This window comes from Rhinoderma darwinii, chromosome 9, assembly GCF_050947455.1.
Source record: "Rhinoderma darwinii isolate aRhiDar2 chromosome 9, aRhiDar2.hap1, whole genome shotgun sequence".
Taxonomy (NCBI): domain Eukaryota; kingdom Metazoa; phylum Chordata; class Amphibia; order Anura; family Rhinodermatidae; genus Rhinoderma; species Rhinoderma darwinii.
In genome coordinates, this window is record NC_134695.1 from 50807291 (window position 1) to 50827819 (window position 20529).

At 41.9% G+C, this 20529-nt stretch overlaps 1 protein-coding gene across 4 annotated transcripts in view; it reads left to right on the top strand.

Annotated features, from left to right (window-relative positions):
* Positions 1–10971, top strand: part of SYT7 (synaptotagmin 7) — a 315087-nt gene extending 304116 nt beyond the window's left edge. For 2 of the 4 annotated variants that reach the window (XM_075837640.1, XM_075837642.1), the window contains 2 exons: positions 3875–4074; positions 7278–10971. In XM_075837640.1, coding sequence (XP_075693755.1) covers positions 3875–4074; positions 7278–7382 — 305 coding nt within the window. In that variant the 3' untranslated portion in view covers positions 7383–10971. The remainder of the gene's footprint in view (positions 1–3874; positions 4075–7277) is intronic. The other 2 variants (XM_075837639.1, XM_075837641.1) reach the window with 2 other exon arrangements.
* The last annotated feature ends 9558 nt before the right edge of the window (positions 10972–20529 follow it).

The following is a 20529-nucleotide window of genomic DNA, read 5'->3' on the forward strand; positions in this document are numbered from 1 at the left end:
CAGCGCTCAGGACATTGAGTGCTGCGCCACATATAAGGACCTGACAGTTCTCAGCATCAGGACCTTGTATAAGCCACGCGGCACGCTGAGGGAACCCGGGGGGGGGGAGAAGAGGAGGAGTGAATTGAGATGCACCCTTATATTTATATTTGAAGTATCGCCCATTTATATGTATTTATTGTTTTTACTATACACCATAGCATGCAAGGTTGACATCATGTCTACCATCTACTGTATGTGTGTCATTGGTAAGGAGGAGGGGGTAGCCCATAAAATTATTATAACTGTGCCTTTAAATTCAGATATAATTCTTTAAATATGTTATATTGCAATGTTGTGTACATACGGTTATGTCTCCAATTGTATATTGTGCTATGCCCATTGGTGTATTTAAATGTGTTGTGCACCCTGGTTGTCTATGGTGATGCAGGACTGGTGGACCGTCATACACGGCTGCATAACCAGTTCTTGCGATTAATGCAGGAAGAGGTGCTGACCGTCAGTGCGGGTCCATGCAGAGAAGGGCACTGATAAACGGGAAAACTTTGTGGTGCTGTGTTGTGCACCAGGATGCTTCTTAGGAGTAGTCAGCGGGAGCAAGGGAAGAGATATAAGGGGAGAGTTGTGCGGTGGGACCGCGTTTAGCGCTGTTGGACCCTGTGTCTGCTGAAAGCTTGGAGTTGGGCCCTGTAACTGGGGACCCTGGTGCTACTGTGTGTGCCCAAACGGAGTCTTTACTGGTCAATATTACAGAGTCGTTGGCACTTCATGTGTTGACGTATGTTGCCTACATGAGGTGCCCTACAAGAAATGCTTCTAAGGGAGAATACCTCTATAATACAGAATCGCATGCCATGATTTTGAAATTAAATTAAATTAGAGGCACGGAGATACAATAGGTGTCCATATATTTCTATGGGCGTTGTATTACAGATCCATACAAAATGGATTGGTAATACGGTCATGTGCATGAGCCCTGAGTCAGATGAAAGTCTTCTATTTATTGATGTATTTTTTTATATATTTAGGGAGAAATACTCTTTAAGATTATGTGAAAACAAAGCCAATATGCCTTATAATGGATTACTGCAGCCAACAGAACCATATAAGACTCCAAGTAATATCTTAAATTTACCTCCTATTGGGAACGCATTAACCTAGCAGTGCACTTTTATATTACATTTCTCCTATAAATGTAGTAGACGGTGAAAACAGGAGACTTCTTAACACCTACTTGTTATTTGCACATGTGAAGCCGCATTTTATGCCTCATAACTCAATTGTTTGAACGCCATTTGAAGGAAATCTCATTCCTAAATGTAATTCCCTTATTACTTTATTAGTTTATCTGAGATTTACCTAAAAAGCCATTAAAAGTTTTGACACAGTGTTCATGTGATCCATCATAATAATGCAGATTATATTTAGTAACAGCTGTTTCATCGAATTCAGAAGTTTTGGCAGCCATATTTATTTTCATTCTGTAATGTTGTCATCGCATTAGACCTCATGCACACAAGCGTATTACAGCTCCAAACCACCTCTGAGTTGTACGGAGCTGTAATATAATGCTTATAAACTTCTATGGGACCTGCTCCGTATGCCTTTGATTTTATACAGCTGTCCTACAGCAATGCCTGCAGGAAAATATCTGCATAATATGGCTCTCTAGGGAGCACCCTATGGTGGCACACGGAGCACCTATAGCTGTGTAGTACAAAGTTGAGGGAGAGAGGGCCTCATTTATCTGTCCTTGTTGCTCATAGCAACCAATCAGAGTTCAACTTTCATTTCTTGAACTGCTCTGGAAAAATTAAAGCTGCTCTGTGATTGGTTGCTATAGGCAACAAGAACAGATTTGCTGTTAAACAGTTTTGATAAATGAGATCTGTGAAGCTCCATATATATGAGACGTCAACCTCCTCGAGATTGTGATGTCGTGTTCTCTTTGTATTTCTAGGCCTCACTACTAGCCAGTCTCTTGTTATTAATAAAGTGAAGCTCCATCTTTGATTATCAATTGTCAGAAAATGTAAAAATCAATCATCTTTGTAATATATTTTCATTATCTCTATTGCTGCTTTCACTGATTAGCTTATTTTTTTTTAGTCCGTGCAACCTGGAAATTGTCAACCAGTAGGCTAGCTGCTTTTTTTTTTATTTCCATGGCTTTTCATGTTCTAATTATGGCTTTTATGACTTAGGGCTCATGCACACGACTGTTGTTTTCTTCAGTGTCCTATCCGTTTTTTTTGCGAATAGAATAATAAGCCATTCATTTCTATGGGGTCATGCATACATCCGTTTTATATGCATGTCCGTTCTGCAAATGATAGAACATGTCCTATTCTTGTCAGTATTTGCGTGCCAGCTCAGCCATTCTAGCGTATGGGTCTGCAAAACAAAACGGACAGCACACGGAAATGGTCGTGTGTATGATGCCTTAAAGGGTTGTTTTGGGCAAAACTTAAATTTAGGTTTTGCCTGGAGGTTCTGTGCTTGCCCCATCCCAATTCGTCTTCCAGCTACTCTGGCAACTACTTTCATGACAGGCTGAATCGGTTCCGCCCCACTTTAGTTATCGGACTAGTGCTACACGACGACGTTGGCCGAGACACAGATGTGAATTTAAATACTTTAAATACGCGCGATGCACGCAGGGCACACAGCAATCTTTTTGTTTCGCGGCCAAAATCACCACGTAGCCCTAGCCTTAATCCCATATCTAAAGCGGTATATGTCTGATATATGATGTAATATGATCTGGAAATGCTATACCACATTGTAGGTAACACATGTAAAAAACGCAGTTTTAGGCCTTATTCACTCAACCGTGTTCGGTCCGTGATATACGGTCCGCATGTTGGCCGCATTTCCCGGACCTAACACAGTTCAGGGAGCTGGGCTCATAGCATCATAGTTATGTATGATGCTGTGAGTCACTGCCACCCTCGGGACTACTGTCCCGTACTGAAAACATGTTTCAGTACGGGACAGTATTCCCGCGGGGACGCGGTGACACCTAGCATCATAGATAACTATGATGCTAGGAGCCCGGCTACCTGAACTGTGTTCGGTCCGGGAAATGCGGCCAACATGTGAACCATATATCACGGACCGAACACGGTCGTGTGAATAAGGCCTTAATGGTGTTTGTTCAGTGGGAAAAATATGCAACAACAACGCACTGAATAAGGCCATGGAAATAAATGGTATTCTTTTCTACGTCACCCATGTGAATACGTTTTCTTACTAAGGACTTATGTTAATGACAGTACCATGCACAGCGTTCTAGTACATATGGTGGCTACTGGTCAGTATTAGCTGGATGCACTCAGTGTGCCGCCATATGGTGCCTCCATATATATCCTCCGTATTTTCCAGTTAAAGCAATGCATTAAGTGGAAAAAGTTTAGCTGCTTATTCGTACGTATGCTGGTACATATGCAGCGGTCACAGAAGGAGAAATCCCAAAGGGCTTCTGGATTTGCACCCTCTATATTGATAAAAAGTTTTACTGCCAAATGCTCTCTGTGCCAATGATAGTCTGTATTATCTTGGACCAAGAGCAATGTACCGTTGCAATCACCATGGGGAGCAAATTGATAATATGGACCGTATGAAAATTCACATGGCTCCACCTGTGCACAAGCCGCACAACTTTAGCAAACTAGGGATGCACAAAGAGCCTGGAAGTCATAATGCCAGCAAATGTGCCAAAATATGCCATGTTTAAATTTGCTGGCATGGGTAAATGGTGATGTGAACCAACTTTACGAGCTAGCCCAATTTATTTTATTTTTTTTAATTGAGAAAAGTGTAAAACGTTTAGCTTTTGAGCTTATTGACTTTGTGTTCCTTTTCTACTCCACAGACCCTTATGTTAAGGTTTGGCTCATGTATAAGGATAAGAGGGTCGAGAAGAAAAAAACAGTGGTCATGAAGCGGTGTTTAAATCCCATCTTTAATGAATCTTTCATCTTTGAAGTGCCCACCGAGAAACTTAGGGAGACGACTATCATCATAACTGTCATGGACAAAGATAGGCTTAGTCGTAATGATGTAATTGGCAAGGTAAGTATGATGGGAGATATTTCTATGCAATAGATCTCAAGCTTTTCTTAAAAGGAGACCTGCCCAAATTTTTTTTTAGAAAAGCCTCATTAGTGTAAAATACGGTCATATTACTACAGCCTAGCCCAAGGAAAGCAATTAATTTTGAGAAATTTTGTGACGTTACCATTACTTATTGGATATTGGTTTAGCCCACAAAATGGCCACCTCTTGGTAGGTACACGCTACAGGAAACATCATGACAGTGACTGGTGATGTATTAGGCCTCATTCAGATGAGCGTTTATAATACGGAAGTGAAATGGAGCACTATACGGACAACAAATACGCCACTTATTGTCCGTATTCACATGCATTTTAATGTCAGTATTTTGCCAGTATTTACATTTTCACTTGTATTTGTTTCCGTATTTACATCTATATTCAATTAGTATTTTTATTTGTTTATTACTTCCTGGTTTCTAAAACTCCTCCCTGATATTATTTTACAAAGAAATACGGTGGAAAAAAACGCCACTAATAATGCATGAAATACATGCGTAATTCAATAAAATGGGTGAGTCGCGTATTTTATACATATCCCATTGACTTCAATGGGCTGTAAAGTTCTGTAATATGCCATGCAATAGGGCATAATGCGATTTGGAAAATGCAGCCACGTATGGAAAAACAAGCGTATTTCAAAACGCTCTTGACATTGCTGTTTTTACACAACATATTACGGATCTTATTGAATACGGTCAAAATGCTAGTATGATTGAGGCCTTACAGTGACAGCTTTAGTACACGACCTATTCATCAGAAGAAACAGATGTCACTTCTTACGTTAAGTATTTTTGAACCCATTTTCATTATAAGTAATTGGAACGGAAGGATCTGGGTTTGAATATAAAACATGTTTAAGGGATTTATATATGAGTATACTATATGATATATAGGAATACGTGGCAAGGCAGTGAAGGGATTTGCATTGCACAATGACAGATGAGGAGGGTAACCACAGCATTTTGCTTGGATTGGAGAGAAGACAAATGTGTTAATTGGATGCCAAATATGAGGGACTTGTGAGTGGATTAGCATTAGAAGGAGATATATTAGAAATGGAAAACCTAAGGTCTGTAGCTGAATGTTAAGCAGAACAAGGCAGAAATGAATATGTAATTGCGTCTTTCAGTTTTGAAAAATTTAGAAAAGTAGAAGGGATTTTACTATACTTTGATATTTAAAGGGGTTGTCCACTTTCAGAAAATTATTGTTCTTTTTTTTTGTATAATTAAAAATTCTACAATTTTCCAATATACTTTCTGTATTAATTCCTCACAGCTTTTAAGATCTCTGCTTGTTGTTATTCTGTAGGAACATTCATTGTTTACTTCCAGTGGATAAAAGTCCGTCCTGGTCATGTGATGGAGACAGGTGCACGTCTCGTTACAGTATGTTTATCAGAGCTGTGTCTTCTAACCATCCCAGCGCCTGTTTGTCCATCACATGACCGTGTAACTATCCCAGCACCTGTGTGCCCATCACATGACCCTGTAATGATCCCAGCACCTGTGTGTCCATCACATGACCCTGTAACGATCCCAGCACCTGTGTGTCCATCACATGACCCTGTAACGATCCCAGCACCTGTGTGTCCATCACATGACCCTGTAATGATCCCAGCACCTGTGTGTCCATCACATGACCCTGTAACGATCCCAGAACTTGTGTGTCCATCACATGGCCATGGACAGAATTTTATCCACTGGAATAAACAATGAATGTTCCTACTGAATGACAACAAGCAGAGATCTTGAAAACTGTGAGGAATTAATACAGAAAGTATATTAGAAAATTGTATAACTTTTAATTATCCACAAAAATAACATTCATTCGCTGAAACTGAACAACACGTTAAGACTATTTTGAACTTTTGGCTGTTAAAGTGAATCTACGAGTTGTATTTGGAAATTCAGCTAATGCCTGGAGACAAGCCATCTCACCCCCTCCCCACAATATTATTTACTTGGGGCACCACAATGCTTAGATCTCTCCTTGTCCATTACACCATCAGCACTTGCATGGAGTCGTGTTACTCATCTATATAGAGAAATGCAACCTCTGCGGGATATTGTATGTTTGTCCTTCAGTGGATGTATTTTTGCATATAGGTAACCACAAGTCACTATGTGCAGGTGCTGATGGGGTCTTGCTACAGAGGGAAAGACAAGAAGAACCACTTCCGAGATAATCTTTGCATCACGTAACCCCAAGTAAACAATACTTGGAAGGTTGTCGTGTCGATTAACCAAAAACTAAATATTTGAGTTGTGTTTATCACACTAAATCTATACAACACAACAAGGTGGTGAATTGATGCCCCTTCAATTTTAACTGTGAGGAATGAAGTGTAGGGCAGATAACCCCAAGGTGCCTCTAAGTATAATAAATGTGAATGCGTCAGTACCCTTGAGAATATTTAGGAAGACATACAACAGTCTCAGTACCATCAGTGATCTCTTGAGGCCTATTTGAGTGCTACAAAAATTATAAAGACTATGTTAAACGGGTTTTCCGAGTTAAAACTTTTATGTGTCAGTGCCTTTAACCTCGGAATGTGCTTACATTTGTAATGCACCTACTGCATCAAAATTGGCCCGTTTCCAATGCTGCCATGGGGCACATGACTGGTGACGCCACTCTTTGCCTGCTGTGTTTACCAGCCGTATACCTATCACGTGGTCAAACTGGTAAAATGTTCTGCCTGGTATACGACACGTCACTAGTGACGTGCCATGTATGGGCTGTTCTGTTATACAGCAAGAAACGTGCATGCGCGGTCCCTGCTGCTCTTTCGCTTGTCCGCTTAACAAGCGAAAGAACATCACGGACTGCACATGCACGTTCCTGGCTGTATAACAGAACAGCCCATACATGGCACGTCACTAGTGACGTGTCGTATACCATGTAGAAACTTTTACCAGTTTGACCACGTGATAGGTATATGGCTGGTAAACACAGCAGGCAAAGAGTGACGTCACCAGTCATGTACCCCATGGCAGCATCGGGAAACGGGGCCAATTTTGATGCAGTAAGTGCATTACAAATCTAATCACATTCCGAGGTTAAAAGCACTGACATAGAAAAGTTTTAACTCGGAAAACCCCTTTAAAACTACAAAAAAACCTGTATATCCTCTAACTGTTCACTTCCTCACTGCAGATCTACCTGTCTTGGAAGAGCGGTCCTGGAGAGGTGAAGCACTGGAAAGACATGATTTCTCATCCAAGAACAGCTGTAGCACAATGGCATCAACTCAAGGCCTGAGTTTATGGCTTTTTCTGCACTCTGTGATCTCCTGCAGTCTTCGGTTACCTCCAACCAAACCAATGCATTGGCCACGCTCTTACTGTCTGCACAAACACAGCCCGCAGGCTTGTATAAGGAATCGCCAGCTTGGAACTTTAGGTAACAGGATGCCCCTGGGCCAACCAGTACCATCTGCAGCTCCTCAACAAGGACTGTGCTCGAAAACTGTCCTTATATTTGTTATACCAGACACAGCTGCGGTTTTCCTTCTGGCCTCATAAGGAGCGGCACTCCTTCCCAACACAGTGTTACAGAGACGCTGAGAAGGGCAGGGCGGGAACCTCCCGCAGGAAACCTCTCTCTGGGCGGCCAAGCCTGCAAACTTTCCATGGCTTCTACAAATACATGCTAGCCACAACAGCACTATAGTGTGCATAAGGTGGTTAGCAATGTAACAACTCACTTTTTGTAGTGGTGCGAAGGTGCAATGAACCCTCAAATTCTTTTCAGGGTTTGTTTTTCTTTATAGAAAGCAGAGATAAAGGCAATAGTTGTTATTGCATTTTAGAAACCTCCTCATGTACCGTTTGATGGAACATGGAGGTAGAATTAGGGTGGATTCTGCTCCACAGGCTCTTTACTGTACGTGTGTGGTTGTCAGTGTCCAATGTGCGTACAGCAATGTGTGATTGTGCGTATGTTTGTATGTGTGGGTGTTCTGTTTCTCAAAGCTCACCCCTTTCCTTCTATCTTCCCTTTCGCAGGCTGGGATGATGCTTCGGTGCACCTGCGTATCTTCGTACCGTGATTCTTTGTAGCTTTATTTGATTGTTGCCTCCTTTTTTATTTTTAATTCTGTTTTTCACTAAATAGTTATTTTTCAGAGTTTGGCTAAAAAAAATGAAAAAGGTGTTTTAAAAAAAAAAAAATCTCACACAGTTGTGTTAAAGGGGGGAATTCTAATATGAAGTTTTTATTGTTGTCTAGAATTCATAGAAATAATTTATATTGGGTAGCCATGATTTGCTGCCATTGAGGTCCGCAGTGCATTGGTTCCAGCCCTCGCTGGCAGCAGGAAGTTTATTTTTTAGAGCCAAAGAGGATGCTACCCTTGTCACAGAACATGGAGCTCAGTTTTCCCAGCCTCCTGGAAGGAAGGATGAGTCTCTGGCCTAGTCCCCTTCTCTCCTGGTGATTACGTGGTGTAACCTGTACGTATCAGGGTCCCCTTGCCTTTTTAGCATCACCAGCCATTTTGTCTTCCAGGACGAGGCCTTGGAGTTTCCCCAGGGTTTCCTATTCTCCAGGCTCCAGAGTCCCATGTATAAAGTCAAAATTGAGTAGTAAGTATGACATACTGGTTATGGTGTCTGTGTGGAAACAAGGGAAAAAACCCATTGTACCGTTAAAAGTGAATTCTTCTCACTAGTTTAATTGGATAAATCTGAAATAAGATGAAATAAACGCTGTAAAATCTGAACACAAGATACAAATGTTGTTGAGCATTCATGAAACCTCATAATAGTTGTTGATGTCTAATCCATGACTCCAAAAATAGTATACAAATCCTTATACAGTAAGGGCATGGCCAGATATGGCGGAATTGCTCTGGAATTCCGCTGCAGCCAGTCCGTTACGGAAATCCACAGCGGACATTTTCTCCATTAGTTTCCACACCTTTTTAGTTAGGTTCGTGCACACGTGGCGGAAAACTCTGCTTCGGACCATAGGCTGCGGTGCGGAATTTGGTGTCAACAGCATACACTGGCTGTTGCCGACGTGTAGCGGACTTGTTGCGTCTGGCAATGCCCCAATTGTTTGGTATCCGACAAGCATTTGAAGAAATGATGATCTTTTTGTTTTATTAGCTACGGGCCAAAGTTGGCATAGTCCTTTCTGGTTAATGATAATCAGTAACTCAGCTCTATTTTACCTATCTTTATACTTTGTGAACAATTCGAAACTTTTTACATTTACCTGACCTCAAAAGTGATCAGATTTTTATCCATTTAAGTCCAGAGAACCTAATAAATTAAATAACACACAAAAGGACATTCATTTTATTTCATTAACTTCCTTGTTCGAAAATGTATGTGAAGCCCACGGCATAACTAGGAAATATTTAGCCCCATAGCAAACATTTGAAAGGACCCTCCAGATCAATTATTATCAAGGTAACCACTGCTATGAATAATATGTATAATATTGCTACTAAGTGCCCAAATAATACAGCAATAGAGTGCGTAAATAATACAGCAGAACACTAACATAAAGAAAACATAAAGTCAATACATATACACATTTTCCTCCCGACTCCCCTATACACATGGACGCCCGACTCGGCTGAGTATACATGTGTTTTTAACAGGGATTAAAAACTGGCAGCGGCTTATCTAATTACAAATAAAAGGTTGCAATACCAAACACAGACTATGGACAAGAGTGGCACTGTTTCAGAAAAAAAATCTCCCAATCTCATACATTTCGGAATCTTATACAGCCGCTTCAATGCTTCACCATTTTGTTTGGGAAGTGAATAAAAAAATGGATATATGTGGTATTTGATCTCTTTATCTACTTTTATGATTTACAAAGATCTGATCACATTTAAGGTTAAGTCTATGCATTAGTGATGAATAAATCGAAGTCAGTCTGAATTCCCCAAAAGTTTTGGATTCGTCGAAATCCAAAACTTTTGGGGTTTGCCGCACATGAACCGGCAGAAAAGGGAAGAAGGGAGAAGAGGAGATTTTAAAAAAAAAATACAATACTCGCCTGGTCTCCTGAAGTAAAGAGTCCCTGCCAAGCTCCTGAGATGATGTTGTTTTGCTGCTGAAACTCATCCCTTGTGGAATCCTGAAATGACGTCGTTTTGTCCCATTTGACCCCTGCATCCAAACTCAGGCTGCAGCCATCACATAGGACAAAACTACGTCATCTCAGGAGGCTGGCTGGGAAGCGTCGGTACAGGAGACCAGGGGAGGTGAGAATGGTATTTTTTTATTTCAGGGGCAGAATTGCAAGTGCCCCAATTGCCCTGTTTGACTCTCTGGTGTTTTCTAGGACTGTTTCCAACTTGGATACAGTCCTAGAATACATCAGAGAAATCAGACAGGGCAATTGGGGCTCTTGCGAATTGCGTCAAATTTATTCAGACCGAATCAAGTTGGGCCCGAAACAAATTTTGTGACATTCGCTCATCTCTACTATGCATAAAATAGAAAAGGGTTCACAAACTTTTGACACCACTCTAATAACACATTGAATAGATTTTAGAAGACCCAACAGCAAAACCACAGCAGTGTAATCTAACTGCTCTTTGAAAACCCGTAGTTTTGGGACTGAACAAAAATATATATATTTTTTTTTTTGCTGAAACCACTGTATCAGTAAACAGGTTTAGGCTTTATTCAGACGAACGGGAAAAACGTCCGTGCAACACGCGTGATTTGCTCGCGCGTTGCACGGACCTATATTAGTCTATGGGGCCGTGCAGACATGTCCGTGATCTTTACACAGCGTGAGTCCGCTGAAAAAAACTCATGACATGTCCGTTCTTTGGGCGTTTTGCGCGAATCGGCGCTATAATGTAGGTCACAGCAGTGCTTTTTATTTAAAAAAAACAATCTGTTTTCACCACTTTATTAGCGATTTTAGCTTTATGCTAATGAGTTGCTTAATGCCCAAGTGGGCGTGTTTTTACTTTAGACCAAGTGGGCGTTGTACAGAGGAGTGCATGACGCTGACCAATCAGTGACTAATCAGCGTCATGCACTTCTCTCCATTCATTTACTCAGCGCATAGGGATCCTGTTAGATCCTTATGTGCTGTCTTATACTAACACATTAACAATACTGAAGTGTTTAGACAGTGAATCGACATTCCACGGGATGTCTATTCACAATCTCTGCACTTCGTTACTCTGTCTGTGGTAGTTACAGCAGAGGAAGCGTAATCTCGCGAGATTACGCTGTAGATGACAGGTTACAACGAGATTACGCTTCCTCTGCTGTAACTACCATAGAAACAGTAACGAAGTGCAGAGATTGTGAATAGACATCCCGTGGAATTTCTATTCACTGTCTAAGCACTTCAGTATCGTTAATGTGTTAGTATAAGACAGAACATAAGGATCTAGCAGGATCCCTATGCGCTGACTAAATGAATGGAGAGGAGTGCATGACGCTGATTGGTCAGCATCATACACTCCTATGTACAACGCCCACTTGGTCTAAAGTAAAAACACCCCACTTGGGCATTAAGCAACTCATTAGCATAAATCTAAAATTGCTAATAAAGTGGTGAAAACAGATCATTTTTTTAAATAAAAAGCACTGCTGTCACCTACATTATAGCGCCGATCTCCTTATGTAGCAAATAGGGCACTTATAATGTGGTGACAGAGCCTCTTTAAGTGTTTGCCAATCAGTATCAAGAATTCTGTTTTATAAATCTATAACGATAACTAATATATTTTCAGAATGTTGATAAAACATTCGTTATTCAGTATAGAAATAGGAATCATCTTATTTGGGGTGTTCTCTTGGCCTGCATTCATTGGATTACAACAACCTAGAGGTGGTGTTATGACCTGCCCACTATAGTATCTAGCAGAGGACATATTTATTAATGGGAACCTGTCACGTTGAAAATGCAGTTAGATTTGCAGGCCGCATACTATAGAGCAGGAGGAGCTGAGCAGATTGATATCTAGTTTTGTGCAAAAAGATTCAGGATAACCTGTAATTTATTCATTTAAATCATTGTGCACTGTGGGCTAAAGAGTCCAGTGGGTGGGCTCAACCACTGATTAACAGCCTTCCCTGTATTAGTGTAAAAATAGAACTATCTGCCAATCATTGAGTAGGACCGCCCACTGGACTCCTTAGCCCACAGTAAGAAGGGATTTATATGAATAAATTATAGGTTACCCTGTATCTTTTCGCACACAACTGTATACGACTCTGCTCAGCTCCTCCATCTTCATAACATGCTGCCCATTGATCAGGCTGGATGCTTAAGGTGACTGGTTCCCTTTAATGAAGACAATTGGGCACATCATGACTCTACTTCATACAGACCCCTATTTGTCATAAACCAAACCAAGCATTCCAGGCCCCCCACTTCTCTGCATTGCAAGAATACAAGTAAGTAAAACTTTAGGTGGTAGGATCAACCTTGAGGGATCATTGTTATTTTGCATAATTTTTGACATGTCCAGGAGCTGAGGTCACCTCCAATCACTTGAATAAAGGGTCTGCGGTACTCTGCTGAGCGGCGTGCGACTTTATCCTGATGGTTCTCCTCGTAGAAGTGAGTACAGGCCATAGACAGTATATTGTCATACTCGGCTGTCTTGAGGATAGCCGATGGGAGTCAAAGAGGCATTGTGCTCATCAGAGTACTGCAGCTCCTTTATTAGGGTATGTTCACACTGCTTATTTTCAGCTTTTTTCGGGCCGTAAACATCAGAAAAACATCTGAAAGTACAGAAGCTGAACGCCTCCAAACATCTGCCCATTGATTTCAATGGGAAAAACTGCATTTTGTCCCGACGGGGCGTCTTTTTACGCAGCCGTTTGAAAAAACGGTGTGTAAAAAAAACCACCATGTTAAAAGAAGTGCATGTCACTTCTTGAGCCGTTTTTAGAGCCATTTTTCATGGGGTCAATAGAAAAACAGCTCCAAAAACGGCCTCAAAAACCGTTTGTGGCTTTAAAAATGTCTGAAAATCAGACGTTTTTAGTTTAGCGTGTGAACATACCCTTCGAGTGTTTGGTGGTCTCGGGACCCGGACCCCCACGGATCACAACTTCTGACATGTCTCTCCGACAAATGGACAGTGGCCCTTTAACTCAGCAAAAACTGAATTTAAAGTTTTTGTCTGGAGTTGTTCTAGTTGAATCAATTCAACAGGATGCAATGGCCTAAACTTTATTTTGAGGGTGATCAGCAGTATTCCATGGTAACCAATCAAAAATGTACATTTGTAAAACAAGTGGGAGATTGACATTGAAAGATGATCTCTGTTTGGTTGAACAGAGTTATTCATGTACAACCTGTTTAACTTGTAGTGAAAGAGTTAAGAGCAATACAGGAACATTTGTGTTAGCCGTTTACAATGAATTATTTAATATTTCACATTAAAGATGGATCCCAGCCATAAAATCTTTTCTTTGAAAGTCCCTCTCGGGCAATTCAACTGATTAAATAAATTAACATATAGATCAGGAAAAAGCAGAGTCTACAAAACCAACCACTCGTAATAAACCAGAACATTTTACACTCACTGGACACAATGTCCAAGTCAATGGCAGATTAGTTCATAATGTGCAAACAATAATAATACATTTGCTGATTGAGTGAGTCACTATTGTATATATCAGAGACTTAAGGTCCTATTAAGCGGCCCGTCATGGGTCGTGAAAGCGAGCGCCGATCGACGAGACAGCGATCCTATAGGATTCATCAATGAGCACTCGACTAGAAAAAGATGATAACAGGAATACTGAATACTGGAATACTGAACCCACAAAAAGACCGTTTCCCAACTTCTGTGTAGAAGCAAGAGATACGCCTGGTGGCCTAACATGAAGGTCTACTGCTCCCTACTATGAGGTCTACTGATAAATCGCCATCTACTATTTGGCCATAATTGTTGATACGATCAATACTTGAAAATCCAAAACTAGATTATCCATCAAAACACCCAGGCAAATACCTTAGGAGTGGAACCCAGAAGAATAGTGGACCCTGAATACCAATATCCATTGCAATAAATTGAACCATGGTAGGGATTAACCTGGTTAATAATTGTGTACAGAGTGAAATTCCTTTAATCCAGCATCCAAGTCTAAAAATCTGGCACTTGTTTCCAGAACTGCAAGACAAAAAGCAAAAGACGAAACCGAGACACCCAAATAGGAAATTTATTGGATTATAAAGTTATATTGAAATATGTGTTGTTTATTTTGGACTATCCCCTTGAAGGTTCTCCACGCTCACAAGTAAGTAATACATTCTTTCTATGACCATCTGATAATCTGGATTATTTGATAATCCACAGATTTTATTGATTCCGGTGGTTAAGTATCATAAAAAGAAGAAGTGCTGCTCAAATCTCTCAGATCTGGAGCTGGATATGAAAAGGAGATCTAAAGCCATTATGAAGTCTCCAAGATCCGAATTAAACTGAATACATACTTTAATGTGTGTATTGAACTGCACACAAAGATTGAGAAGTTGAAGTTTAGGATGGGTTCACACTGCGCACTTTTGTTGCGCTTATAGCATGCATTTTTTTTTTGTTGATAGATAAACTTCCATGTCTCTCAATGGGAATTCATAAACCAAAAAAAGAAAAAAAAAATGCATGCTAAAAACACAGTGTGAACCAAGCCTAAAGCAGGCCACACACATTAGATGTATGTCGGCTGAACCCACCGATTTTGGCAGGACTGGCCGATCATATAATGTGTATGGCGGCTTCTCGACACCTGCCCCCCCGACGGTGGATGTCGAGGGAGGGAAGGGTCGGGCATGTTGAATTTCAACATGCCCGGTCCTTTTGTTGGTTATTAGATAAACCTCTGTTAGAGGAGTCTGGCAGCAGCTTTCTCCATGGGAACACATGCACGCTCGGCTCATGTAGGGAGAAGAATAGTCGGGAAGGATAGATGTTAGCCGAACGAGCGTTCGTCCAACAGTTAACGAAAACGTATGGCTAGCCTGATGTGGTGTTACCAATAATTAAATCTAAGGGTATGACACATAGAGACTTAAGTGCCATTTTTCCATCATACACTTATCCACCAAGGATCTAAAGGAGACAAGTAATGTAAGGCTGGGTTCACACAACCTATTTTCAGACGTAATTCTGGCGTTTTACGCCCCCGAATTCCGTCTGAAAAAACGGCTCCAATACATCGGCAAACATCTGCCCATTCATTTCAATGGGTTTGCCGATGTACTGTGCCGACGACCTGTCATTTTACGCGTCGCTGTCAAAAGACGGCGCGTAAAATTACAGCCTCGTCAAAAGAAGTGCAGGACACTTCTTGAGACGTAATTGGAGCCGTTTTTCATTGATTCCAATGAAGAACAGCTCCAAATTACGTCCGTAAAAGACGCCCCACAAAACGCGAGTACATGCAATTACGTCTGAAATTCAGGAGCTGTTTTCTCCTGAAAACAGCTCCGTAATTTCAGACGTAATTGCAGTTATTGTGGGCACATACCCTAAGAGTCACAGTACTGGTGTGTGAAGAATCACAGTATGAGATGTTTGCATGGTGGATCCATTCTAATTTGAGAGGGACACAGAGAATAACAAATGTAACAAGAAATACTGTATAAAGTGTAAGAACCATGTACAGGGTAAAGAAAAACTGCATCACAAACTGCAGAAATTCACGGTAAAACCACGTGTGGTTTTTCTGCGTGGTTCGAAGCGTGTACAGGGACCATTAGAATCACTTGTGGATCATTGATTGACCTAGGGAACAAATTACAAATAGAAAATACCACAAAGAAGAAGGTTTAAAGGGGTTATCAGACTTTCAAAAAATAATAATAATAATAATAATTACATTGGAACTATAGCTTAATCATTCTCCTGACTCGCTCTTGATAATTATTTTTGCATTTTACGGTAATTCCCGCTGCCACACAGCGCCATTACTTCCACTTAGGCTGGGTTCACACGAGCATGTTCGGTCCGTAAAGGACGGTACATATTTCGGCCGCAAGTCCCGGATCGAACACACTGCAGGGAGCCGGGCTCCTAGCATCATAGTAATGTACGACGCTAGGAGTCCCTGCCTCTCTGCGGTGCATCTGTCCCGTACTGTTATCATGTTTTCAGTACGGGACAGTAGTTCCACGGAGAGGCAGGGACTCCTAGAGTCGTACATAACTATGATGCTAGGAGCCCGGCTCTCTGCAGTGTGTTCGGTCCGGGACTTGCGACCGAAATACATTCCGTCCTGTACGGACCGAACATGCTCGTGTGAATCCAGCCTCACTGCTACTTCTACTAAGTCGTTCCCTCCTTGCAGCATGTAAATTTCCCTTGCAAAAATGCTGCAGAATTTCCTCACAGAAAATTCACTCGAAAATTCAGCAGTGTTAACGCTACGTGTGAACACACCCTTAGGGCATGACCAGACGTGGCGTATTTCTTCCGCCACTGTCCGCATCAATGCCGCACATAATCTGCGTTGCAGATTCTGTTGCGGCTCTGCCTAAAATGGGCATTAAATTGATGCGGACTAGCCGTTGCGTATTGAGGTGAAGAGTACTTCCCTTCTCTCTATCAGTGCAGGATAGAGAGAAGGGACAGCCCTTTCCCTAGTAAAAATAAATGAAATTCATACTTACCCGGCCTTTGTCTGGTGACGCGTCCCTCTTTCAACATCCAGCCCGACCTCCCTGGATGACGCGGCAGTCCATGTGACCGCTGCAGCCTGTGTTTGGCCAGTGATTGGCTGCAGCAGTCACTTGGACTGAAACGTCATCCCGGGAGGCCGGACTGGAGGAAGAAGCAGGGAGTTCTCGGTAAGTAGGAACTTCTATTTTTTTTACAGGTTGATGTATATTGGGATCGGTAGTCACTGTCCAGGGTGCTGAAACAGTTACTGCCGATCACTTAACTCTTTCAGCACCTTGGACATTGACTATCTCCTGACATCGCCTAGCAACGCTCCTTTAATTACGGGTGCACACACTGACTTCTATGGGCCTGCCCGTGCCGTAATAACGGCCCGTGATTACGGGCGTTTATACGTTAGTGTGCATGGGGCCTCAGTCAGTAAGCCCAGCGTAATGTAGGCGCAGCCGTAATGAAGCAAGCGCATGACTAGGTGTTTGGGAGTTCTAGGCTATTATGTTCTAGGTATTATGTTTTAGGCTATATTTATAGGGATTGGAGGGTTATGTGAAAGGGGGCATGGGGCAAAATGTATCTATATGTGGTGGGTGGAGAATAAAGTATATAAGTCCATGCGGGGAAGAGGCAGCCCTCTTTCCCGCTGGACAACAGGAGAAAGTTTTGTCCCGCCCGCCCTCCCAGTATTTTCTCCTGTTTATGGGAATTTGTCGGTTGGGGTTTTGTTTTGTCACAGTAGCAATGGCGGTAGGAGGAGGGGTCTTTGGAGGCACGGAATGAGAAGGAGAAGCAACAATGGAGATTGTTGCAAGAGAACTCGGGGCGTTTAACCCGGGATAGTATTGGAGGGGCTGGGGAGTGGTTACCCAGCTCATATATATTCCTGATGGGCAGGGTCCCCAGGAAGGGAGAGAGAGGTCTTGGACATGGTTGGTGCCCTCGGGTCAGGTGCAGAACGGCTGTAGGGTAAGGGGTCCAGACCTAATAAGGAAACGATGGAGTTTAATGATTGAAGTGCCTTCAAGGATCCTTTATCTGGAGTTGGGAAATAGAGCAGGATGTTATCATGGAGTTATGATGTGTTTATGGTTATGCTCTTTTTCAGAAAAAAGGTGTGTTTAATAAATGGCTGCTGTGGCCTTTACACCAAAATTCATGTGTGGTCTCTTATTGGGGTTTGGGGTGTAAGGTCGTAGATAGCGGAAGCATCAAACATACCTTAAGTCATGGCTGTAGACCTAGAAATACATAGGTCCAGCCAGAATGAAGAAATGCCATGTTCAGAAAACAAATACGCTACGCAACACACATAACATCTGCGGACTTCATTGCGGAATTTTGACTCTCCATTGAAGTCAATGGAGAAATTCCGCAATGAGTCCGCAACAAGTCCGCTACACGTCCGCAATAACCAGTGTATGCTGCGGACACCAAATTCCGCAACGTGTAAACGAACCTCACTAAAAAGCTGTGGAAAGCAATGGAGAAACGTGTACGCTGCGGATTTCCGCAGCGGACTGTCCGCAGCGGAATTCCAGAGCAATTCCGCCACGTCTGGTCATGCCCTTATAGGTATGGGGGCTGTTTTTTTTTACTGATGATCTGTGGATAACAGGATACATGTTAGTATCAATTTACACATAGAGTTGAGTATTTGAGTAACTTTGCAAATAGTTACAAACAGCTCCACTTTGCAGTCAGACATGTGACCTCACAGCCTTTAGCTGTGCAACTGTCATCTAAACTCCCATAATGCACTGCCCTCTTGTAACCAACAAATACTGAATATAGCTTCTGACATTAATGCATACTTGCCACAGTCTTGGTTTTCACAATTTTGGTGCGTTTTTTCTGTTGAATGAGGTGGAGCTTAGGCTAGGTTTTTTGCAGGCGGAATTTCTTCCTCAAAATTCAGTTTGGAAGATTGAGGCAGATTTTCCTCTCCCTGCACACCGATTTTCGCGGCGTTTTTCGTGGCCATTGAGCGCCACGGGCATAAAACGCAGTGAAATACGCTTTCTCTGCCTCCCATTGAAGTCAATGGGAGGTCAGAGGCGTAAACACCCGAAGATAGGGCATGTCCCTTCTTTCTCCCACGAGACGGTTTTACCGCCTGCGGGAATAAGACGCCTCCGCCTCCCATTGAAATCAATGAGAGGCATTTTCGGTCCGTTTTTGACGAGTTTTGCGGCGCGGTTTCCGCATCAAAAAACTCGTAAAAAAAAACTCAGTGTGAACATAGCATTAGGCTGGGTTGACATGGAGTTTTTTGCAGGAGGAAAATCTGCCTCAAAATTCCGATTTTGTCAACGGGAGGTCAGAGGCGTAAATGCCCGAAGATAGGGCATGTCCCTTCTTTTTCTCGCAAGACGGTTTTTCCGCTCACGGGAAAAAAACGCCTCCGCCTCCCTTTGAAATCAATGGGATGCATTTTCGTCCGTTTTTTGGCGCGTTTTGCGGTGCGGTTTCCGTGTCAAAAAACTCATAAAAAAACTCAGTGTGAACTCCCCCTTAAAGTGTAGCTAAACGTTTGACAAACTTCTGACATGTCTGTTCGGCTCTTTCTGGAAAGCTGATGTATCCGAGTACGGTCTCATAGACTTTCTATTGTGTCCGTACACAGATACATTTATTTCCGGAAATAGCCGAACAGACACGAAGCGGCTGAGTGCTCACTCGAGCACTTCAACTGCTTCGTTCTGGCGATTGGTGGGGGTCTCAGTGCTCGGACCTGCACCAATCCAAACTTCTGACATGTCACTATGACATGTCAGAAGTTTGTCAAACGTTTAGCTAAACTTTAAATATCGCACTATTTTGACATTAAAGGCTATGGACAACTTTGTACTGACAATTTTTTTTATTGTTCATTTTCTTCCTAAATGCAAAATAAGCAACTTTCTAAATAGTCTTCATTAAAAAAATTGTCCTACCATTTCGCTGCTGCAGAGTCTGAGTAACTCCTTCACTTTGCTGGTTGTCCTGCAAATTCTCACATAAATCAGATAGCACACAGCTCCCACTGCTCTTCCCCTCTCAGTATCAGGGATAGCAGCAGGGAGAGGAAAGAGGTTGTGCATAGCAGATCACACAGTCTGTCAGCATCATAGGGAAAGAAAGAAAGAAAGAAAGAAAGAAAGAAAGAAAGAAAGAAAGAAAGAAAGAAAGAAAGAAAGAAAGAAAGAAAGAAAGAAAGAAAGAAAGAAAGAAAGAAAGAAAGAAAGAAAGAAAGAAAGAAAGAAAGAAAGAACGAAAGAACATGAGGAGGGAGGGAGAAATTGCACAAGCTGTGAAGATAGGGAGGAATTAAGACATGGCAGTCTGCAGCGGGGAGGGGGTGAATCACACAGCCTATCAGTGTAGAGAGAAATGATTGTCTGTCAGGACAAGGGAGAAGAGATCCATCATGAGCTGTATAAGGTGAAATCAATACAGAAATTATGCTGTGCTGATACATGAGAGCTAGTGAAGGTAGCAGCATCCTGGACACACAGACCTCACATGCAGCAGGTATTACCGGGCAGGAGACGTCCAAAGGAGAAAAAAAACTAAAAGCAGGTTGCAAACTGCTTATCAGGGAGGTCTGAAAATTTATGAAGGAATGAAGATGGCACCCTGAAACGTAGTGCAACTTTTTTAAACCCAGGAAACTACTAACATATAAATAAATTATTTTTCCCATGTCAAAGGTGTCCACAGACTTTAGGTGTTGTTTGAAAGTAATAAAACACGTCATGTAAAATGTATTTTTAATTTATCTAGTTTTCAAAGCGTCTTTCC